The 25,374-nt window shown below is 40.3% G+C and overlaps 1 protein-coding gene across 1 annotated transcript in view; it reads left to right on the forward strand.

Moving 5' to 3' along the window:
• The window catches only part of C3H12orf56 (chromosome 3 C12orf56 homolog), an 81,301-nt gene extending 60,051 nt beyond the window's left edge, over nt 1–21,250 (forward strand). Inside the window, 7 exon segments of the mRNA XM_071220790.1 lie at nt 1,610–1,716; nt 2,326–2,416; nt 9,436–9,555; nt 14,157–14,214; nt 18,820–18,962; nt 18,964–19,005; nt 21,134–21,250. Coding sequence (XP_071076891.1) covers nt 1,610–1,716; nt 2,326–2,416; nt 9,436–9,555; nt 14,157–14,214; nt 18,820–18,962; nt 18,964–19,005; nt 21,134–21,250 — 678 coding nt within the window.
• The last annotated feature ends 4,124 nt before the right edge of the window (nt 21,251–25,374 follow it).

Genomic DNA, 25,374 nt, shown 5'->3' on the forward strand with positions numbered 1-25,374 from the left:
GGTAGTGCTGGTGCTGGTGCTAATGCGGCCAATTCTGGCCAGTGGTCTCGTACATAGTTGCCACAACCTTACTGAGCACTTGTGCGGGGCACAGCCTCCCCAACCATACAGGACAGTCCTGGCCATTTCTCAGATCCTAAGTGTTTCACATGTAGGATGACCAACTGTCCCAGCTGACCATCCCACTCAGGATTTACACCTCTATCACCTAAAAGGTGACCTTGTGCGCTTTAGCAGTCAGGTACTCCCAACCCAGGCCTCAGGCAACCACTGTGCTATCACCATGCGAGTCTGGCCTGTCCTAGGACTCCACTCACACGGACTTGTACACTCAGTCCTCTTTTGTGTCTGGCATCTTTTGGCATAATATTTTTGAGGTTCTTTCATGTTGTTGCAGGTAGGTGGGAGACCTTTTATGAGAGAATATTCCTGAACCAGTGAGCAAGTGGGAGATAACAACTGATATTTATTAAGACTTGTAATGTGCTAAGCACTATTCAGGTTTTATAAATACTGTGTTATTTAATCCTAATATCAATTCCATGAAGGTATATTATTAAGCCCATGGCAGAGATGAAGAAGCTGAGTCACAGAGTACATAAGTAATTTGCCAAAGGTCATACAGCTAATCAGTAGCAGAGCTGGGACTTGAACTCAGGAATCTGGCTCCAGGGCCAGTGTGTAAAACCACCACATTATGCTAATTTATTAGGTTTCTGGGGAAGCCCAAGCACTTCTGATGGGCCTGGTGTACATCTTGCTCCTCCCCCGCTTCTCCCTCTCTTCACCTGCAATCCTCAGCCTCGTCTCATGCCCTATCACCTAAAGGAGCGCACACATGTCCCTGTCTAAACAAAGAATCTAAGCTGTCACTACTTAAAAAAAGTTCTAGGGGAAAAATGAACAATAGAGGAATAGAAAAGAGAAGCAATTACATTCTCTTTCTCATTAGTACCAGCTTGTCTGATTTCATGGACCTGTGCTCATTTTCATGCTTGATTTATCTCATGAGACTGGATAGAAAAACAAGAAACTTGGTTCCCCACTCTTAAGTCCGTGTTATGTTGGCAGAAAGGGCAATGCGCATCTCCACGGTACTAACAGAAGTGTTACTCTCATTCTGCACCATCTTCAGAGGCTACACTAGTGCCGCACATTTATTTTTGTAATAGTAAACATTTTTAATTGAGAGCTTATCTGGTCTTGATTTCATTATATATTCACAAAGTCCAAACTACTTCGGAAAGGCAGGAATTATAGGAGTCCCCATCTAATATATTACTCCAAGGTAACTGAATGACTTGCCTGAGATGATACACCTACTTTTGGATAACCTTCATTCAGTATTAATGACTTAGCAGTGCCCAGGAGGCATCTCCCAGCTTCACTCTCTCGACTTTAGCTCTTGCCCTGTTGTTCACCAGGACAGTGGCCCCCTGATTGTAAGTAAAAGTATGTTTTCCATTTGGGTTATGCTAGTATTAATGAGAGATATTTAAATCACTTCCTTGTCAAAGAAGAAATTATTTCTTCTTATTTTTACTATGTAAGCACAGAGAGTTTTACCAACAGACCCTAACTTCATCTTCTTTCCTGCTTGCTTTCGCAGACCAGTGACCTTTTCTATTTCCTAGTGAACAAACTTCATGAGGACTTGCCAGAGTCTAGGGATGAGAACGCACTTCAAAATAAAAGCCAAAGAGCTGATGAGCTGGTGTTAAGTACTAACTGGATAATCATAGATATTTTTTCCCCTGTGGCGTTAAAGATAAATAGAAGGCACTAGACAAAATATATACTGCTTTAATGATTAATGGTGCTTCAGGTTTTCTTCACATAGATTTTTAAAAATAGTATTCATTTTGTCCCAATTTTGAAAGAAAGACCACACAAGAAACTAGTCACACTGGCTGTCCTAAAGGGGAAAAATTGGGTGTCTGGAGGAAAGACAATTTTTATTGTATTTTCTTTATTGCGTTTGGAATTTTGAACCAAATATTACCTACTTGAAAAAGTTAAAATTACTTTTAAAAAGTAGTGTGTGATTATTGTAAAAACTTTGGGAAAAATATGAGTACAAAAAACAATATAAATATGACTTTTAATCCTGATATCCATTCAACAAATACTTCTGAGTGTTACTATGTAACACTCACAGGGCAGGCACTCAGCCAATGCTGGCAATTTGATGTACAGAATTTCCTTCCTGTACTTTTCTCTACATAGATATCTGAGTGCAATTCTATAAAGAATTACTGACTTTGCGGAATTCTGAACTTGTACTGAAATCATGCATTTTCCTGCTTTTTTTTCTTTGTTTTTTAGGGTGTGTATTGAAATCATACAGACTCTGGGACTGATGTTCAGAGAAACCAAAACTGAGTTATCACATCTGAACACATGGGCAGCTAAGTATGTTGTATTAGAAAATAGAAAATATTGGGACCTTGTAGTTGCAACCTATTAACGACTCTGTTGAGTGTCTTCCAAAATCTCATAGCTTTCTAAATTCTCTGTTCAATCTCCTTATAAGTATATTAAATTCTTTTGTCTCTCCGCCTCCTTCTGTGATGAACAGATTAACTGGCACATACTGAGTTCTCTCTGTCTCTCTGATTATTAAGGGCACAAAGATTTTCTTAGCATAATTTTACCTTTTGTTATTGTCCGATGAACTTGAAAAAGACCAATGACCCATGGCACATTGAAAGCCAGAGGGGTTCTCTACTAGAATTTTCCAGAGTACCGTATATCCATTGCAGGGTAAGTGGAGGCAGTCTGGCTTCCTCACCCAGGTGTCTGGGTAGGTAAGGGGAGCAGTGTTCCCATAGCCTTGAGACTGGGTCTGATAAATTGTTCCCATAACGTGAAGTGAGCTCGCACGCGCAGAACTATGTTATGTTATGTAATGTTCTGGCAGTTTTCCGGCTTTGTTCCACTCTAGTACTTAAACAGGCAGGGACTCCCTGCTGGGGGCGATGATGATGAGAGACACACAAGGGGACAGGTGCCATGATGGGTGCCATGCTGGGGAGCAGGGGCCACGACCTGAGACATGTAGACAGACACGCAGCTTGTAGTGTGCGAGGTGTGCCCCCCCATGAATAAAGGCATGCCACACATCCCAATGGCCCCACGAATACTTTTCCATCTGCACGAATACCATGGACCTGCCTGGCCTTGAAGGGTGGCAACACATCCACACAACCGAAAAATTACACTGCACAGGCAGAAATTATGGTAGCTTCATTTAATATACAATAATGTGACTTTGGAGCGAATGATGCAGGAGGGTTTATTAACGTATAGCATAAGCTGCTATAATAAAGACACTCTAAAATATGTGGCCCAAAGAAGATAGAAATTTAAATGATCCCATAACAATCAAGAGTAGATAGTCAACCTTTCCTCCACAGGATCAGCCAGAGACCTAGGTTCCTTCCCTTTTGTGGTTCTGCCATTTTCTATCAGGCTGTCTTTGACCTTATGGTTAAAACTGGCTTACCTACTTGATTTCCTTACATCCTGTGGGAAGCAGTGAGAGGTGTGGAGGGAAAGCAAATTTCTTTTATAAGCAAGGCATGTTAGAGTTTTGCTTATGTTCTAATGGTGAGAACTTCAGGCATGTGGCCATAGCTAGTTGCAAGAGAGGCTGGAAAATGTGTCTGTAGTTGCACAGTTGTGTGCCTAAATAAACTCTGGATGGTGATGGGGATATCTGTAAATAAAAGGAAGAATGCATGGACGTATAATAGGGGGATAGTAACATTCTTTGTCACAGAAGGTATGTGCTAGCATGTTTTGCATATTATCTGCTTGTCCTTTTATAGTAAGCATTTTTGGCTTTTCAGGCCCTATAGTCTCTGTTGCAATTACTCATTTTTGTCACTGTAGCACAAAAGCAGCAATAGACAATACATAAATGAATCAGCACAGCTGTGTTCCAATAAAGCTTCACTTACAAAAACAAGCTCTGGGCTATTAGGCCCGCAGGCCAATTTGTTGACCCCTGCTTTAATATAGGAAAATTCACCCTTATTATTTTCTCTGCATATGTCTAAGATAGAAATTCAAGATTATTTCTAATATTTCTATCCTCTTCCACTGTGAAATTACCGCTAAATTATGTTACTCTTTTTTGTGTCTCTTTTGGTCCCTATCTTTCTGTATCCAAGTTGAAAAAAGAAAGTCACTTACTAACCTCTACTATACAGTGTTGTATTTTAATTGTTCTGTCTTAACTTGGTTTGACCATATCAGCCCTGCTATATCAAGTTTCTTTCCTGATATGACTAATTCTTTTCATGTCCTTCAATACATATAGTATATTGCTGTAATAGAGTGTGGTTGCAATACTAACTTTTCAGCCAATTTTCATATGCAGAGGGTCATGTTATCCATAGCATTACGAGCACAGTAAACACCTAATATAAGCATATTAGTCTTCTATTGCCCTGTAACAAATTACCACAAACTCAGTGGCTTAAAACAATGTAAATTTTTTATACCATGGTTTCTATGTATCAGGGAATCTGGTCATTGTTTAGTTAGACCCTCAGCTCAGAGTCTCACAAGGCTGAAATCAAGGTGTCGGTTGGGGTTACAATCTCATCTGAGGCTTGGGGTCCTCTTCCAACTCATTTGGGTGATTGTTGGCAGAATAAATTTCCTTACAGCTATAAACTCATGCTGGCTTGCTTCTTGGCAGGAGAATATCTCTGAGCTCAGGGAAGGCCTAAGCTCTCTTTTAAAGGGCTCACTTGATTAGATCAGGCCCATTCAGGATAATCTTCCTTTAATCAAGCCACATCAACTAATTAGGAACCTTAATGAAATATGCAAAACCCCTTTACCCGTCATAACATAATCATATGAGTGATACTCTAACATAGTTACAAGTCCTACCCAAATTTAAGGGGAAGGGTTTGGGTTAGGGTATATATATGGGCAGAAATCTTGGAAACCCAATAGAATTCTGCCTGTCACAATGACATATACTGACTCCTGAGGCTACGAGTTTGCCTTTCAAAGTCTATTTTAAAATATAATACATTCAAATTCCTTACATAAGAATAATAACAATTTAAGCAATGAAAGAATCAAACTGTTGGTACCATTTTTTAAGGCTGTGATGTCAATCCTGTAAGTCTTTATTTTCAGGCTGAAACTACCATTTAGATTAAACTTTCTTTTACCAATTATTGGCCTTGTGGATCTTAAATTGAGTTGGCAGAAGGGGTAGATTACAAATTGAATTCCAGTTGAGCAAATAAAAAAGCATTTAATCATTTCAGTATTTTCCTCTATTTCTTCATAAGTGCAGATTTTATTAGTTCAACCCACTTCCTTGTATTCTTCTTGAAATGTACCATAATCCTTTCATGTTTCACTATTGTTATGATTGAATTCATGTATTATCACAGCAAGTGAACCAGTTTTTGAGCATTCCTTCCCTTAGCCTTAGACGTATGATACTTTGAAAAGAAGCTGTTGCTGAAAATAAAGGGCTAAAATTAAATATAACAGTGAATGGAATGTCAGTTCAAACTTAATATCAGGAAAAGCTACTAAGTGTAGTGTTTTGTTAATTTTGGAGGGGTCTTCTAAGAGTAAAATTGGCTATTTTTATATAGCTGAATAAAACATAGCGAATATCCTGTAGGACATATCCTGCTTTTTTTTTTTTTTTTGAGAAATATGCCTACATGATTCTTCTTTTTGCAGATGTGAGAAAACTAGATTTGTTTTTTGAGTTGGAGAAAGGAGAATTGCACTTAATTAGGATTTTTGTTAATCATGAACTTTAATCATGGCAATGATATAAATGATTGTAAAAAGATGAGGAAGTCTTAAATATTACTAAACAAGGACTGTTTGTAGTCTCCTTTACTCCATTTTGAAAGGAATGATTATGGTTAAGAGGATTTTCATACACTCCTATCTGCAACTCTTTTTCTGCTCCTCCCTCTCAAAGCTCCTCTGATCTTGTCTTCAGTTAGGCAGCTGTGCTTCTAGTGGTGGCTTTCAGCTCCTTTCAAGCATCCATTGGTTGTTCTGCACATATGAAGATGGTGTTACTAACGCAGCTCCTCAGAATGCTCAGTTTGAATGATGATTGTTTTCTTTTTATTTTCAAATCATATGGTATGTTATTCAAACATGTAGGTCCATTTAAGGGATCTATGACTGTACATTAGTGAACGCACACTGCATTTGAAAGCAAAAGAGCTGAAGTTTAATATCAGTTTTATTAACAGCTAGTGGCCTTCACTGGAACAGTAAACCTCTGAAATGCTTTGTCTAAAAAAAGGGTCGTAGAGTCAACACACTTGTGGTCAAATAAGCATTTTAAGAAATGCTTCAGCTCTGTCTGGTGTGGCTTAGTTGGTTGGAGTGTCAGCCTGTGAACCAAAGGGTCATGAGTTTGATTCCTGGTTGGGGCACATGCCTGGGTTGTGGGTTCTGTCCCAGTCAGGGCATGTAGGAGGGGCAAGCTATCAATGTTTCTCTTTAACATGGATGTTTCTCTCCCTCTCTCTCCCCCTCCATTCCCCTCTTTCTAAAATCAATGAGCATGTCCTCAAAGGAGGATTAAAAAAAAAAAAGAAATGCTTTATACTGTTTCTTTGTCCTGGAGATATACGGTGCATGCATGTTAGCATATGAAAGCCTCTGAGAAGTCATGTAGTAAAGATATCCAGCAAACTTGGTTAAATCATGTATTTCTCACCCCTTTTATTTTTAAACATTAAAAAAATCCTCACCTGAGGATATGTTTTATTGATTTTAGAGAGAGAGGAAGGAAAAGAAGGAAGGGGGAGAGAGAGAGACAGAAACATTGATGTGTGAGAGAAATATCCATTGGCTGCCTCCAGTATGCACATTGGCCTGGGGTTGAACCAGCAACCTAGGTATGTGCCCTGACTAGGGATGGAACCTGCAACCTTTTGATGCACAAGAGTATGCTCCAACCACCTGGCCAGGGCTCATTCCTTTTTTGAATACAATATATTTTGACTATAAAGTCACCTGAAATTTAATCAATAAAAAGCCCTTTGGAAAACAGTGCTATAATTGGAATCATCCAAATTTCCCTTAAATCCAGATTTTCTAAGATTTCCAAGTTATGTGAACTTTTAGAACTGAACTTGCTCTGAGACAAAAGATCAAGAAATTATATTTTTACTTAAATGGCTCAACTTTGGACATTTGTCTGCATATCCAAGGATCCAAAAGTTTAGTCAAGAATGGTCTTCAAGTATGGACTTCTGGTTAAGATGGAGGCATAGGTAAATGTGCTTCACCTCTGCGTACAACTACAATAAAAATTATGACTAGACTATAAAACAAATATCACCCAGATGCGTCAGAAAATTGAGCTGAATGGAAGACAGACAACCAAGGATTTAAAGAAGTCATATTCATCCAGATGGGTAGGAGAGGCGGAAATGCGGAGAACATGGAGATGTGGAATGACTCAGAGAGTCAGAGGAACAGGCAGTCCCACACTGACAAGTGCTGGATAAAGATTGGGAGGGATACCTTGGGAGCAAGTGATCCCAGACCCAGACCAGACCATGCAGCCCAGGGTTCCAGATCCAGGAAGATAAGTCCCCATAACTTCTGGCTGTAAAAACCAGTGGGGGTTGGGGCAGTGGAAGAAACTATGGGATTCTCAAGAGACTCCTCTTAATGGGACCACAATGGTTTTAGGACTCACATAGACCCCCCCCCCTCTGGGATTTAGCACCAGGTCAACAGCTGGAAGGGCACCAGTGGCATATGGGGAGAAGGGAAGAAAGTGAAATGACTGGCAATAGGGTAAGTGCCAGGAGACAGCTTCCTCCTTGGTAATCTCCAGAGGCCAGGCAGCAGCACTGTCTCCTCCCTGAGCCCTCCCCAACACAGAGCCACAAAGCAGTGAAATGGGTTGCCCTGCCCTGGTCATTACCTAAGGCTCCATCCCAAACAATTTACAGGTGCCCTTTCTACAGTAGGCCACACTGATAAGACAGGGAGTCAAAGCAGCTCTACTTCAATACAGAGAAGCAAACACAGGGAGGCTGACAAATTGAGGAGACAAAGAAATATGGTCTAAATGAAAGAACAGACCAAAAGTCCAGAAAAATAACTAAACAAAATGGAGATAAGCAACCTATCATGCAAAGTTCAAAACAATGGTTATCAGGATCCCCAAGGAACTCATTGGGTACTGAAACAGGTTAAAAAAGACCCAGGCAGAAGTAAAGGTTGCATTAGGTGAAATAAAGAAAATTCTCCAGGGAACCAACAGTGAAGGGAATGAAGCTGAGAATCAAATTAACAATTTTGAACATAAGGAAGAAAAAAGCATTCAATCAGAACAGCAAGAAGTAAAAAGAATTTTAAAAAATGAGGATAGAATAAGGAGCTTCTGGGACATTTCCAAATGTACCAACGTCTGAATCATAGGGGTGCCAGAAGGAGAAGAGGAAGAGCAAGAAACTGGAAACTTATTTGAAAAAATAATGGAAGAAAACTTCCCTAATTTCATGAAGGAAAAAGACATACAAGTCCAGGAAGCACAGAAAGTCCCAAACAAATTGGACCCAAAGAGGACCACGCCAAGACACATCATAATTAAAATCCCAAAGGTTAAAGCTAAAGAGAGAATCTTAAAAGCAGCAAGAGAAAAGCAGACAGTTAACTTCAAAGGAGTTCCCATAAGACTCTCAGCTGATTTCTCAAAAGAAACCTTGCAGGTTAGAAGGGGCTGGCAAAAAGTATTCAAAGTGATGAAAAGCAAGGACCTATAACTTAATAGTACTCTATCCAGAAAAGCTATCATTTAGGATTGAAGGGCAGATAAAGTGCTTCCCAGACAAGGTAAAACTAAAGGAGTTCATTATCACAAAGCCATTATTATATAAAATGTTAAAGGGAACTATATAAGAAAAAGAAGATCAAAACTATGAACATTAAAATGGCAACAAATGCACAACTATCAAAAACTGAATCTAAAAAGCAAACTAAGCAAACAAGCAGAACAGGAACAGAATCATAGATACGGAGATCATTTGGAGGATTATCAGCTGGGAGGGGGAAGGGGAGAATGGAGGGAAAGGTATAAGGATTAAAAAGTATAAATTGGTAGGTACAAAATAGACAGGGGGATGTTAATAACAGTATAGGAAATTGATTAGCCAAATAACTGATATGCATTACCCAGGGGCATGAACTAAGGAAGGGCATTGCTGGAGGGAATGGGGGTACCGGGTAGAGGGGGACAAAGGGGAAAAATTGAGACAATTGTAATAGCATAATCAATAAAATATATTAAAAAAGAATAGTCTTCAATGCTTTGTATTTTTAATTATAATCATATTCAATGTTTCAACTTGGCTTCATTGTTTATGTTTGCAGACTTTACTCATTGCCTTTTACTTACTTTTCAAGTGAACACTATTTAATCTCTTGGAAATATTAATTAGCAAGACTCAGATTCCAAAATATTGTCCTATGTTTCATATCCAGTTGGTGCCTGATTCTTTAGTTGAGATGTCTTTGGATGCTGAGGTGAGATGAGAATTTTGGCATAGATTAAACACAATAACATAGGGTCCTTGGCTTCTTGTCTTTGAATGTGGACTGTGACATTGTAGAATATAGATATATAATTAAATCAAAGAATAACTTTTGTCATTAACCTCAAAACTTAATAGATCAATTTTATATGAATTATTTCCTTAGTATACTTATGTAAGATATGTATACTAAGGAAAATAATGAGCATTCTATATATATTTGATAAATCTGTTTGTCTCTATACAAAATAGATATGTATTGGGTTGGCCAAAAAGTCCATATAGTTTTTCCATAAAATAAAAGACACATTTTTAATTTTAACCAATAACTTTATTGATTTGGATACTTTGAGTATGTTGGCTATCTCCTGCATGGTAGAACATTGATTGTTCTCAATTAGTGTCTTGATTTGATTGTTATCAACTTGAACTGCTCTACCTGACTGTGGAGCATTGTCCAGCAAGAAATCTCCAGCATGAAACTTTGCAAACCACTTTAGACATGTTCGACCAGTCACAGCACTTTCTCCATACACTGCACAAATCTTTTATTGCATTTCAGTTGTTTTTTTACCTTTCTTGAAATAATAAAGCATAATATGCCAAAAATACTGTGCATTTTCTTGTCTTGCGGGGACTGGGTAGAGGTGGGCAAAGGGGGTACAATGGGGCCATCTGCAATAATGTCAACAGCAACAAAAAAAGAAGTTAGTGCAGTAGTCCAGGTGAGCGATAATATGGGCCAGAAGGAAGTCTTGTTTGACTCCCAAACAGTACTAGCCTTTCTTTCTAGAACTCTCCTAACTTCCTATACTTTTCTTTTATAGCCCATACCTCATTTTGCCACTATGCATTTATTTATTTGATTATTAGGTTGATGTATGTTCCCCACTAGATTGTGTATTTCACAGGGTAGGGACCATGTCTCTTTTGCTCTCCATTGTATCCCCAACACCTGGTACAGAGTCTGACACATATTTGTTGAATAAGAAAATGAAGAAAAGAAAAGGGATGGCAAATATACAGAGAAGAGATTCCAGAAAATTTTGGAAAATTGAATTGATAGATTGATGTGGAAATAAAGTATGAAGATTAGGTGATTTTAGATTCTGGTCTGGGTGTCAGATAAAAATTACAAAAAGAAGAGGAGATTCAAAGGGGAGGAAATACTGAGACTGGGGTTAGTTGATTTGATTTGGCTATGGTATTTCCCTATGAAAATATTTAGTGGGCAGAATAGACAGGGCTGTGTTTCCCGTTTTTGGACTTGCTGATCTTTTGCACCTGGGCTATTACTGCAACCATGAGCAGATCATATAAATTTTGTTCCGAGTTCTAATAGAGTGGGAGATTTTAAACTATCACTCTTCCTGGCAAAGAATACTGTCATGGAAAATGTGTTGGCCTATAGCACGCCCGCAGACGCAGCTCTCATCCACCAAGTGGCCTAGGGGCTAGAAGACAGCCTCAACAATTGTTTGGAGTTCTTGAGAGCAAAAAACTGTCTCTATATTTACCCAGACCATAGGAGTTATAGGGCAAGTTGCACATAAGCCCAAATTTCAGAGAATCTCCTTTCTTAATTCCGGCGAGGACATTTTTACTATTTTGAAAGAAAGTAGGGTGGTTGATCTGAATGACTTTGCAAATCAGTGTGCATTTTTTTGTGTTAGTATTCTGTGGGCTATTGTATCTTTTTTCCCTGACCCACTTTCTCAGCTATTATTAAATGTGTAGTCTTTTTTATGAGAACCACTTTTTTTTTTGAGAATGACTAAACCAAAGAAAACAGGAAAATTAACCACACTAATTTATACTTTCAGTTAGTCAAAAATTCTTTTATAAGTACCTAAAAGGAACCAGGGGAAATTACCATTTTTGGCTCTGCCAATGATATTGCATTGATTATTATTTAAAATTCTAGTGACGGAAGCTTATCCTGCAATATAGCTATAGCTACAGCTACAGCACTTTTGTATAAGATCCTTATTGCTTTTCAGCAGGTACAATATATATTTTTATTATACGTGTTATATTGTGTGGTTATTATATATGTGTAGTATATCATTATATATTATATGATTAATAATATACCTTTAAAATGCTTATATTAGAGAAGGTCTCCAAAATTGGTTAACTCAAATGATGAGACTTTTGCTCTTAAATATTCATCTAGTTTCTTTTCTTTTCTTTTTTATTTTAAATATATTTTATTTATTATGCTGTTGCAGTTGTCCCAATTTTTTCCCCTTTGCCTCCTCCACCCGATACCTCCCTTCCATTCAGCAATACCTGCCTCCTTAGTTCACACGCATGGGTCATGTGTGTAAGTTCTTTGGCTTCTCCATTTCCTATACTATTCTTAATATTCCTGTCTATTTTGTTTCTACCAATTATGCTTCTTAATCCCTTTTCCCCCATTACTTTTGTTTTTACTTTTTAGATTCAGTTGTTGATAATTGTGAATTTGATGTCATTTTAATGTTCATAGTTTTGATCTTATTCTTTTTCTTAAATAATTTCCTTTAACATTTCATGTAATAATGGCTTGATGATGATGAATTCCTTTAGCTTTACCTTGTCTCGGAAGCACTTTATCTGCCCTTCAATTCTAAATGATAACTTTGCTTGATAGAGTAATCTTGGTTTTATGTACTTCTTGAAAGAAGTATTTATCACTTCTGGCCTGCAAAGTTTCTTTTGAGAAATCAGCTGACAGTCTTATGGGAACTCCTTTGACATTAACTCTCTGCTTTTCTCTTGCTGCTTTTAAGATTCTCTCTTCATCTTTAACCTTTGGCATTGCAATTATGATGTGTCTTGGTGCGTCCTCTTTGGGTCCAACTTGACCGGGACTCTGTGCTTCCTGGACTTGCATATCTATTTCCGTCACAAAATTAGGAAAGTTTTTCTTTCATTGTTTTTTCAAATAGATTTACAATTTCTTGCTCTTCCTGTTCTCCTTCTGGCACCCCTATGATGCAGATGTTGGACCTCTTGAATTTGTCCCAGAGGCTGCTTATACTATCCTCATTTTTTTTTGGATTCTTTTTTCTTCTTGTTCTGATTGCTTGTTTTTGCTTCCTTGTGTTCAAATCACTGATATCATTCTTGGCTTCATCCACTCTACAGCTGTTTCCCTGTAAATTGTTCTTTATTTAAATTAGTGAATCCTTTGTTTCTGACTGGATCTTTTTTATGCTGCTGAGGTCCTGTCTAAGTTCCTTGAGCATCCTTATATCCAGTGTTTTGAACTCTGCACCTGAGAGATTGCCTATCTTCTTTTGTTTAGCTCTTTTTCTGGAGTTTTGATCTGCTCTTTCATTTGAGCTATGTTTCTTTATCTCCTCATTTTGGCAGTTTCCCTGTCTTTGTTTCTATGTATTAGGTAGAGCTGCTTTGACTCCGTTGTCTTGGTAGTGTGGTCTAACGTGGTATGTTCTGCAGAGTCCAGTGGCATAGTCTTCCTTATCAGCCAAGCTGGGTATTCAAGGTACACCCTCCATGTGGGTTGAGTACACCCTCTTGTAGTTGAGCCTTGGTTGCTGTTGGCAGATCAATGGGAGGCATTTACTCAGGTCAGTCAGCTGCAAGGATTGGCTGTGACCACTTACCACCAACCTCTACCCTCTGTGGAGGATCAGCTGTGCAGGGGCAGAGTGGTGGTGCTTTGAATGGTCTATACTGTCACTTGGTGGACTGGCCCTGGGATTCCCTGGGTCGTGCAGGCCAAGGTCTGCCCCCATCTGTGTTCTCCCCTGGGGCTGCCCTTTCTGAGCTACAAAGCAATCTGAGATGGCTGCTACTAGTGCCAGACCTGGGGCTCACTTAGGCCAGCTGTTGCTTGTTCAGTAGGATTTAGGGAGTTGTAAAGCAGGAGCAAAGACCAGCCATTCATATGGAAAAGCAGCTTGGGTGGGCCTGTAAGTTGGGTAGGACGGAGTGCCTGGGGATCTCCAAGGAAGGTCAAATAGTGTTAGTCCAGATAATGGAGTCTCAAATATGGCAGCAGCCTGCCAACTCCATGGCTCTGTGGGGGGAGGGCTCAGAAAAGGGACAATGGCTTCTGCTTGCCCTGATGCCAGATACTTCAGCCTCTTCCATTATGTCACTGGTGCCCTTTAAGCTGTCACCCAGGCACTAGAGCTCAGAATGAATATGAGTAGATGAGTCTGTGTGTGTGTATGTGGTTTTTTTTTGTTTTTGTTTTTAAAGAGAAATAGCTTTGGGCTCCAGGAGTTTCTTCCACTGATTCAATTACCTCTGGTTTTTTGCAGCCAGAAGTTGTGGGGACTTAGCTTCCCAGCACTGGAACCCCGGACTGGTGGGCCTGATGTGGGGCTGACACTCTTCACTCCTGAGATATCCCTCCTGAATTTTTACCCACATCAGTGAGAGACCAGCCCATTCTGAGTCTGTGCCCATCCTACCAGTCTGGATGGATGTGGTTTCTTTAATCCCATAGTTGTCAGACTTCCATTCAACTTGATTTCTAATATTTCTGAGTGATGGTTGTTCTATATTTTAGTTGTAATTTTGATGTGGTTGTGGGAAGAGGTGAGCCATGTTTGACTATGTTGCCATCTTGACCAGACGGACTTACTCAGATTCACTCCCTCTGAGCTCCAGCAACAAGGTAGCACCTTGAAAGGTACCAGTGGCACACAGGGAGAAACTGAAGTGTTTGGCACTAAGGAAAGCAGAGGCCATTGTCACTTTTCTGAACCTTCTTCCCACAGAGCTGGCAGGCTGGTACAGCATCCGAGACTGTCAACCTGGCTAACACTGCTCTGCCCTGCAGAGACTCTGCCCCACCCAACTTATGGGCCCACCCAAGCTGCTTTTCCAAATGAATGGCTGCCCTTGACTCATGCTTCAGAATTTCCTAAATCCTCTCAAACAAGCAGTAGCCAGACTCAGTGAGCCCCCAGTCCCTGAACCTCTTGCTAATTGCCCCAAGGCCAGGTACTAGCAGCAGCCACCCTAGACTTCACAGCTTGACTTCATTTGGGAATTTCCAAGCCCAGCACAAGAAGCAGCCATCTTAGATTGCTTTATAGCTCAGGCAGGGTAGCCCTGGGCACAACACAGGTGAGGACTGACCTTGGCCTGTGCCACCCAGGAAACCCCAGAGCCTGTGCTGCCAGTGGACAGCTACAGACCACATTAGAGCGCCACCACCCTGCCCCCACACAGTTGATTCTCCACAGAGGGCAGAAATGGTGGTCAGTGGCCAGAGCTGGTCCTTGCAGCTGACTGGCCTGGGTAAATGCCTCCTGTTGGTCTGCCAATAGCAATCATGGCTGAACTGCAAGAGGAGGATGCACTCAGCCCACACAAAGGGCACAAATCATGTACTGAGCTTAGGAGATATGGAAGGTTGTGCCATTGGACCCTACAGGACACCTACTACATTAGGCCACACTACCAAGATACCACACTATCATAGCAGCTCTATGTAATACATATAAACAAACATAGGAAGATTGCCAAAATGAGGATACAAAGAAACATGTTCCAAGTGAAAGATCAGATCAAAACTCCAGAAAAAGAGCTAAACAAAATGGCAATAAGCAATCTATCAAATGCAGAGTTCAAAACACTTGTTACAAAGATGCTCAAGGACTTAGAGAGGACCTCAGCAGCATAAAAAATATCCTGTCAGAAACAAAGGATACAGTAATTGAAATAAGAACAATTTACAGGGAAACAGCAGTAGAGTGGATGAAGCCAAGAATGATATCAATGATTTGGAACATAAGGAAGCAAAAAACAAGCAATCAGAACAAAAAGAAGAAAAAAGAATAAAAACAAAATGAGAATAGTATAAGCAGCCTATGAGACAACTTCAAGCATTCTAACATTTGCATCATAGGGGTGCCAGAAGGAGAAGAGAAAGAGCAAGAAATTGTAAATCTATTTGAAAAAATAATGAAAGAAAACTTTCCTAATTTTGTGAAGGAAATAGATATGCAAGTCCAGGAAGTACTGAGAGTCCCAAACAAGATGGATGCAAAGAGGCCCACTCCAAGACACATAATAATTAAAATGCCAAAGATTAAAGATAAAGAGAGAATCTTAAAAGCAGCAAGAGAAAAGCAGTTAGTTATCTACAGGGGAGTTCCGATAAGACTTCAGCTGATTTCTCAAAAGAAACTTTGCAGGCTAGAAGCAATCTGCAAGAAATATTTAAAGTTATGAAAAGCAGGGATCTATAGCTAAGATTGCTCTACCCAGAAAAGCTATCATTTAGAATTGAAGGGCAGATAAAGAGCTTCCCAGACAAGGAAAAACTAACGGAGTTTATCATCACCAAACCATTATTATATGAAATGTTAAAGGAAATTATTTAAGAAAAAGAATAAGATCAAAACGATGAACAATAAAATGGCAATAAATACATATATATCAATAATTAAATCTAAAAAATGATGGGAGGGGGTTGTGGTGGATGGGTGAAGAGGTGAGGGGATTAAAAAGTACAAATAGGTAGTTATGGAATACTCATGGGGATGTAAAGTACAGTATAGGGAACAGAGTAGACAAAGAGCCTATATGCATTACCCATGGACATGAATAATGATGTACAGATTGCCTGGAGGGAGTAGGGGTTCTGGGTGGAGGGGAGCAAATGGGGACATATTGGGACAACTGTAATAGCATAAACAATAAAACATAATTAAAAATGTGATTATGTCATCTCTTGCTTTAAATTGCTCACAATAAATGAAGACATAATGAATAAAGACTAAATTCCTTAATATGTCCTATAAGGCCATGCACATTATGGTCCTCCAGCCTCACCTAATCCCTCACTCTCCCAGTTATGTGGGTCTTTCACTCACTGCCCACCCCCAACACCCTCAACTCTATCGGAGGACCTTTACCACCTGTCTGTCTGAAATGCTTTTCCCTCCCTTTCCCACCTAGTTAACTCCCACTCATCCTTCAGGCCTCAGCACCCCTTCCTGGGGTGAACCGGGTGGATGATTCCCTGACCTCTGAGGCAGATTACCCCATTGTGGCACACATAGACTTAGCATGGCACCTTCTTCCCTTCCTCCATAGGACTGTCACTACTGAACTTCACATTTGTTTGTGTTACTACTTCTTTCTTCCTATGGACCAACCCACTAGGGACATTAAGTATGAGTAAGTAATAAGCCTTTGCTGTTCTAAGCAAAGCATTGATATTTTGTGACATTTGTTACCATAGTCTATCATGGCTGATACCTTTCTCCCCCAACAGACTCCGAGTGCCATGAGGATAGGAGCTTTGTCTGTTGTGCTAGGCACATAATGAATGTGTGATAAAATAGATGCTGAATTAATTCTAATACAGGCTTTATCCATTAATCTTTCTGCATCTCCCCAAACTTAGATTCCCTTTATTCACTCATGTATCCATACAATCAACAGACATTTAATTAGAAATCTCTTCAAAAGGTAATAATTTAAACTAAATTTTCATTGCTAATGGAGGATTTGACATGAGGTAATATGTTTTCTTTCTATATACAAATCTTCCTCCATTGACCATTACAGGGTTCCTGCTGTCCACTGTCTTTCTAGAGTGATGTTGAGCCTGTCCTATGGGATCTAGATTCTCATGCCGGATCCCTGCGACAAAAACCTGGCTGCAGCCAGAGGAGGGTCCACTTGTCAGCAGCATAGCCAACTGCCTTATTCAGGAATTGAGCCCATGAACTTGGCTCCTTTAGTAGTAGCACACAGTCCCTAACCAGTCTCATGCCCACACTGAGGAGTGTCAAAGTTATAGTAATTCACAGCAACAGAAGCTCATACGTGCAAGATGCAAGACACTTTTTTTCTGTGCAGTGGTTGCAGACCCTAGCATCTGAGTCGAAGTGTGAAATCTGGGGTCCTAAGGACTCCAAACAATAGGAAAGTTTCCCTATCAACCCCGAGGGTTGCTTCACCACAGGGACTGGGCTGAGCATGAGGCCAGTCTGTGACCAAAAAGCACGTCAGGATGAAACGCGCCCCGCCCCAACACTGTGGAAAGCTTCTGCATTAACTCAGTTCTAAAGAGTATGGGCAAAATTGACCATCTGAGAGAAATGTGCAAGCAAAGAAACTTGGAATCATTGAATACACTTGCTTGTCGGTCAGTTCTGGCTGATTATCTTACTTGGTTAGAGCAAAATGCTAAAAGTTAAAAATTTGGTCCCCAGAAGGTCATTGCTTTGTCCCATGGCTCCAAGGCTCTCTAACCTCAATCTGTGTTTGCCTGACACAATATTTAGTCAGTATGTGTAAACGGATCTGGAAAACCCACTTCAATCCACCTGGCCTACTTAGAAAGGGTCAGTGGCTACATCAGTAGAAAAGGTGATGCATTAATTGCTACTGACTTAATGGATGTGTAGAGTGACTTGGTGTTAGATCTTGAAAGGGCACTAACATTCCTTTCTGTTTTTTGTAGTAGCCTACATTTATGGATAGTCGTTTGAAAATGTACCCTCCCCACAAAAGACTTATGGAATCCACTGTTTGTTTGTTTGTTTTTAATATTTGGTTCTGTTGTGAATGACAGCTTTCTGTGCATGTAAAAAGCAGGAACCCAATAACTTCACATTATTGCTACTTTTTCCACTTTAATTTCTCCCTGAGAAATGATAACATAAGTGCTTTAGATTAAAAACCCCAGCTAACAGTGACATCAACATCACTTGCTTGTTTCAAGCCTCGTTTTCTTTGCGTTCTCACTTAGTGTTTCTCAATGTGTGGTCCAGGGAGCAAATCCATCAAATTGTTTACGGCACATATCTGGAGGAGAGGGATTCTGCATGTTTAGTGAGTTGTGTAGGTGATTTTTATGCACACTGAATTTTGAGAACCACTGCCTTGTAGGGACCGTCCTGGAAAGCCATAGCCATGTGTTTTTCACAGTAAAATAGAAGAAAAACCATGTTCCTTACTAGTGCAGGAGGCCACAGAGCTTTCCGAGCTTCCCTTCTGTCCCCACTTCTGCTTCCAATGTTCTCTTTCCCCTTTGGAGCCCAAATTCCTTGAGTCAGTACTTGTTCTGATTCTGCTTGTAGCGGGGCAGTTGGTACACCCAACGGGTCTATAATCTCATGCTCTGAGCACCACTTCAATGAGAAATAGTGCAAAGGCACTGGCATAAGGGTGGTGAGGGCTTCAGCCTAGATTTCTGGTTGACGCTCCAGCTGAAATAGGTGCTCTCATGGGTGGCACGCAGCCTGCATGTAACTGTATTTTCCTTGTCTAGGTGACTTTTGTGGCTGGACTGTGAAGCGAGTGGTGAAGGGGCTTTCAGCTTCATTTCAGCTGTTAAGTCCCAGCCAAGCAGTTCTGCTGTACCAGCAGCTTTACATCCTCAAGAGCTGCCTGCAGTATAGCAAGATGTTAGCTGGAGGACATTAGGAGACACTACAGAGAAGAATTCAGGGAAGAAGTCTGAACCTAACCTATAGTAAAATCCATTCATTTCTAATCTTCATGCAAAACTGCAACATGGCCAAATATTTAGAAGATTAAGTGACAGTAAGAAATTCTTTTTTATTTTTGCTTTTAATAATATCTCACTTTGATCTGTAGTAAGGATAGGATTTGGGGGAGCTCTAAGAACCATTGCCATCTGAAATATATTCCCAGGCCAGAAAAGACTAGTGAAACATCAAACTCTTTTTGAAGAACTGTTTCTCACTCATTGTCTTTGTTGCAGCCAGCATCTCACAGAAGTGGTAATGATTTTAACATGCTGTGAGAATTAAGAGTAACAAACCCCACTGAAAGGGATGAAAAATTATGGATTGTGAATTCAACTGAGTCATTGGGGAAGAAATTGATAAAGGGAAAACAACGAATGAATGTAGTTATTAGGTGTGTGTTTGTTTGTTTCATTTCCCCCTCTTACTCTCAGTCAGGAGGCAGTAAGAAAGAGCAGTAGCAGCAAGCCTTGGTTTCATTAGCCAGCTTGTTCTGCACCTCAGGGGTTCCTACTTCTATTTATAGGCTGGCAAAGCCAAGTGCACTTAGCTCTACAGCCCTGCATCAGCTCCTATCAAGAAAAAAAACCAGGTTGTATCTGACTTAAGATGAAAAGGGTACAGTAGGCATAGCTTCGCTACCAGTTTGCACAGAGACATAAAAGGATGTGGAGATACACATTATGGCCTTAGATTGTCTTTAAAATAAAGTAGCCCAGTTTGTGAATTCTGTTTTTTCTCCGTGTGGTTTTACAATATAGGTTCCACTCTGGCTCCTATAAAAGGGCTTTGGTTCACCTGCTCTGAGTTGACCCAAACAACCCAATTTTTTCTCACTTTTTTTTGAGGTAAAATTCATATATCATGAAATTCACCATTTTAAACATTTTAAAGTGGCAATTCAGTGGCGTTTAATACATTTTGCAATGTTGTGCAGGCACAACTCGCTATCAAACTGCAGACCATTTTCACCCCCCCAAAGAAACCTGGTACCCATGAAGCAGTTCTCCCCTCCACCAGCCCCTGCCAACCACAAATCTGCCTTCTGTTTCTATGGAGTTGCCTATTCTGGACATTTCATATCAATGGACTCATGCAATATACAGCCTTTTGTGTCTGGCTTCTTTCACTTAGGATAATGTTTTCAAGGTTCACCCATGTTGTAGCATGTACCACATTATCCAATTTTTAAAAATGACTTACCCATATTTAAAAATCAGAAGTACTAGCAAGAATGGCATCATACTTCTATGTGACGATAGTTGGTTGAAGCTCAAAAGCAGCTACGCTCTTGGGTGATGCTGCACAGTTTAATTTGCCACTGGCTCCTCTCTCTATTCTTTATCTTAACTTTTCTCCTAATATGTTACCCGCAGGCAATTAGATTTGTGACCTGTGTTTTAGACTAGTGATTGCCAGCTTGCCATGCATTAGAATCAGCAGAACAACTATTAAAGAATGCTGATACCCAGGTCTCATATACAGAAATTCTGTTCAGTTTTTCTGAGGTGGGGTCTGTGCATAGACATTGGAAGAGAAAGACTCTCTAGGTAATTCTATACGCACCCAGGGCTGAGAACCAATGTTTTAAGCCATCCCAGGGAGTGGCTAAACGTTCAATCACTCTCGTCCGTTCCCCTGGCCTGTCTTACGCTTTTATTGAGGCCATGGGGATGAACCCTGCTTTTCTCTCTTGACTTGGCTCTAGTGGTCACCACAGTTTTGACTCTTTCATTCCAACTCCCCCCTGTATGTTGCCTGGGAAACAAGAGGCAGGGCCTCAGCTCACACTGTGGGGAGGACAGTCCTGGCTTCCTTAGTAATGCTTTCATGACTGATACATCACTCATGAAGTTCACTTTCTTGGCTGAAGTGAGTGCTTCAGTGAGCTGACAGGCACACACATCAGAGATCTCCTGGGTCACATGTGGGAGAGGTTGGAGGGCCGAGGATGTTGGCCGAGTCTCATGGTTGAGATTCCCACACCCAACTGCTCTATGCCAGCGAGCGTGTGCATACTGATGCGACCAGTGTGAAACCTCTTCTTTTTAAAGCTCCCTATTTCATTTCTTTCTATGATTGCAGGTACCGTAGGCACATGCCAGCCTTGGGAAGAAGCTCCCACTGTGCTACCCTATTACCCAGCCTACTGCTCAACTTTTTCATGAAGTTCTAAAATTGGTTGAACAGCAACAATGTGTGAAATGTTAAAAATTGAGTATAAAATGTTAATCACAAGTCAACTTAATATTTATGAGAAACATTTTTGATTCATTTAGTACCTGGCTAACCCCATGTAGTATAAACAAAGATTTTATTTGAATGTTCCATCAACCCCTCTCTAAGAGAAGTCTTTAAAGTTTTTATCTGTCACAAAAAAGAAACTTCAATACACTGACATGCATAAAGTGGTGCTAAAAACTAGTGTTTCTCTAAAAATAGTTTCTAAAGACATAAAAAACTATAAAGGGACCAGAAGTCTGTGGAGAGCAAATGGAGCAAGTGCAACTGGATGAGTTTTGTGGGTGTAATAATGGGGAGTGGCCCGGGGCCACAGAAATACCCAAAGATAAATCGTTGTGGGGAGTATCAACCACAAAGTGGTCATTAGAGAAATGCTGAGCAACAGGCCGACACCCTGGTTCTCCACCTGAAAAAATTCTAGTGACAGAAGTGTTCATGAAGAATGAGCAGGACACAGGCACAAGGAATGCCAGTCTCTCATCTATCGTGGTGAAAGAAGCTTAGACTTTCGTCAACAAAATTAAATGCATTCGCCACTGTTTCAGGTACCTCTGTGCTCATGTGAGCAGTCGAGTGGAGTGTCTGTGCAAGAGAAGTTGTGCATAAGCACTTATGATCTCCCAACCACCACCGAAAAGCGTTCTTTACTAATCTTATGGCAACAAACTAATTTAATCCAACAAAAACTTAACTTTGGTATCACTGTGAGGTATTATTGAATTCGGGCTTTGAAGAATTTCGCATGACTTGAGGGAGTATCAGAGATAAATCCAGCTGGAAAGAAAGAACTCCCAAGCCAGATTTGCCTGTGCTGTGCAGTGGAGACCATTAACCTCACTCAGGACACCTTATTTCTGGTTCTGCCTGAGCCACTAAGCAGTTGTTCGACCTTGAGCAAGTGAGGTAACCTTTCCAGGCCTCCTTGGCCATATAGAAGGGTGGGAATAGACGTTCTGCAAGTTCTCTCACAGCTCTAATATTCTCTGCCTGTTATAAGACACTTCGCAACACCCTATAACAGAGTAGTGCATTCCTCCGCATTCCTCCGCCATCCTGGCTTAGTGGATGATTTCACATCGATTATAAACTCCTGCCTTCTTTAGACCAAACATTTCCCCTTCAGCTGTCATCAACATCCCCTGCATGCTGTCCTAGCCTTCTCCACCACCGCCCATCAAGGACTGCAAGTTTTCTACCCTCCAACCTGGGGGCACGAAGGGGAACAAAATGGTGTTTATGAGTGTCCTGGGCTGTGAGGTGGAGGGTTATTCCATCGGGATGGTCAATAGAAGAATATGAAAATATTTTTGGGAAACAGGAAAGCAACACTTCAAACTTGACAAATGGTGGGCAGTGGACTGACTACTGGTGAATGGTGGAACCAAAGAAAGACAATGAATCAACTCAGCTCTGTCAGCTTCTAAGCAGTGCCCCCTGGCTATGGGCTCTAGAGAGGGCTGGGGGTTTCTCGCCCGCCTGCCTTTTTGTCCGTGTCGTCCCTTCCCTCCCAGTGGTGTGTTTGCTGCGAGAACACACCTTATCTAATCTCTGGGGGCAAAAGCTCTGGACCTGAATCTTTCTGTCAGCTCTCTTGGTTGAATATTTGTCACCTTGATTTTCTGTGGCACACGTCTCTTCATTTGTGCAGTCTGGGATGGAGACGGGGTAGGGGGAACCCAGAAATTAATACTTTGAAGGGTTATCCTGTCAAAATTCTGTTGTGTTTTTGCATTGTAGCCCAAACCAAGAAAATAGCTAAATAATCCATCTCTATTAGTGATCAGATACATTTGATTTTCTAAATATTGAATTCAACCACAAAATAATTATTTTTCAGGAAACCTCATTGTAGAAAAATTTTGAATATGAAAATCACATAAATAACAAAGGATCACCAAGAAGAGGAGCACATAGAGTCAGTTTTCAGGCTGCGCTCCTGGACACTGACCACCTTTATAACACAGGCATTGCCCTTTTCCACACCTCCACCACGAGTAAAGTCACTCACAGCAGGCAGCTACCGTGCAAGACAAACAGATAGATGTATGAGGCGGTAAGGGCAGGGGTGTTTTGAGGCCAAAATGGCTTTCCGTCTCAGCTGCACACTACTTTGGGACCTTGGGAAGTTACTTAACATCTCCAAGTTTCAGTCAATACAAAGATAATAATGTAACTTATCCCATGGCATTGTTAGGAGATTGAAATAGAAAGGTTGGTAAAGCACATAGAATGGTATCTGGTGTGTAGTAAGAATTCAGGAAGTGATATTCATTATTACGATTATTAAGATAATACCAAAGCTGGCTGAGAAATTAGGGGTTAATAAGCATTGCCCTTATTTTTTGGACCAATCTGGAGACTCAGAGAACCCTTGAACTCTATAGCATTGAAGAACAGATTCATTTAGTTATTAAGGTGAAAACCCAGTTTTCCATCAGCAGGAGTGCGATTTAATTGACAAGTGACTATTTCTACTGCTCACCACCATGAAAGACTGCTGGCTCTAATTGACGCTGTCAGCGCAAGAGGTATGTGGGGAGTATTCTTCCCGAGAGCAGACAGAAAGCTTTTTAGTCATACAAACTCTGTTCAGCCTTTGCCCTGAGCAGCTAATTACTGACGAAACTGATGCAGCCATTCTGTACTTACAGAATCCTAATAGAGTCACAGGGAATGTGAGAGGGGATTAATGAGGAGTTTCTTCAGTTTACTGAAATCTAGGCAATCTAGACACTCTGTAAAGAGGGAAAAGCTTGACATTGCTATAATTGATAATCATATTTTACATGTTTCCATCTGACTCTCGCTCACTGGTAGTACCACCTTCGATAGTGTGTGGGAATGCTTGGGAGCCCAGTAATAAACACGCTACCAGGCATTTGATAAAAATGGTTGAAGCTGGTTAACAGTGATACGCTCCAACTTGTGGCATTATCTTTTCTGTTTCTGAGGTTAGAATCACTTGTTTTGTATTTAATATATGTGATAAATATGGAAGAGAAGCTGGAAATTTCTTGAAGGAATGAATTTGATGGGAATTTTTGAGAACACTTTTAATGGTGTCAACTCACTGTCTGATTTCTCTTTGTTCATTGCACTTACATCTAAAATGCAACACCAACCTGTAAGGTCCACTTGGATTTGGCTCTGGCTCTCTGTAGGAGGGAGACAGTCTGCAGTTCTCCATCCAGTCAGACCAAGCACTCTTCTGTCTGTATAGCGGTGCCTTGGACCTGAAGCTTTTCTCCTTTTGAGGAAGGCAGCGTGACTCCAAGGCTAGGAATCGGGGTAGTTGTAACTTGTGGCTAACGGTACGATGCTGTGTCAGAAATATCCTGTTTGACCCTTGCCTGCCTGCTTACTTGTCATCAGACTTTTGGCAGGCAATTACATTTAACCTCTTCCAGAACTTTAGCTTTATCAATTATAAAGCAATAAAGAGCCTACCTTGAGGGTCTTTGTGAATATTCATTCATTTTATATAAACAAATAGTATATAATTTGTGGCTAGTATACAGGGTCCAGCACAAGTAATGCCCCCTTTTTTATTTCAAAATCTTTTATGATGAAATCATAAGCATGTAATTCTGTAACATAACAATATCACACTCAAGTATACTATATGACATATTAGGTGAAATGTTCAAATTAAAACTATAAAGTATTACGTCCATATTATTACTCTACCAACCACACTCAAGCAGGCCACACTTCTGCTGGACACTACATACTGGGATGAACCATATGGAATTGCAACTTTCAACTTCAAACTTGTCAATATCCATAATTTCATATGGCTCAAACAATAAAATCCCTCCATAAGCGGTAGCTATTATATTGACAGAAACACTTGCTTAATGAACTTAAACTTCAAATATATATCATTTAGTCTAATTTCCCAGATAGTATGGCACCTTGTTATAACATGGCTTATTCCTGCACAGATTAGGATAAACCTTAAATCAAATCACAGAGTTCAATTACAAATTATTGAGTGGGCACAACATACTTAAATATGTTCAAAAGAGAATTTTAAATGGTCTTGATTGCTTTCCCCAACAGTAAAAATCTGTTCCTCTACCAGTCCTCAT

The sequence above is a fragment of the Desmodus rotundus genome, chromosome 3, assembly GCF_022682495.2.
Source record: "Desmodus rotundus isolate HL8 chromosome 3, HLdesRot8A.1, whole genome shotgun sequence".
In the NCBI taxonomy this organism is placed as follows: Eukaryota; Metazoa; Chordata; class Mammalia; order Chiroptera; family Phyllostomidae; genus Desmodus; species Desmodus rotundus.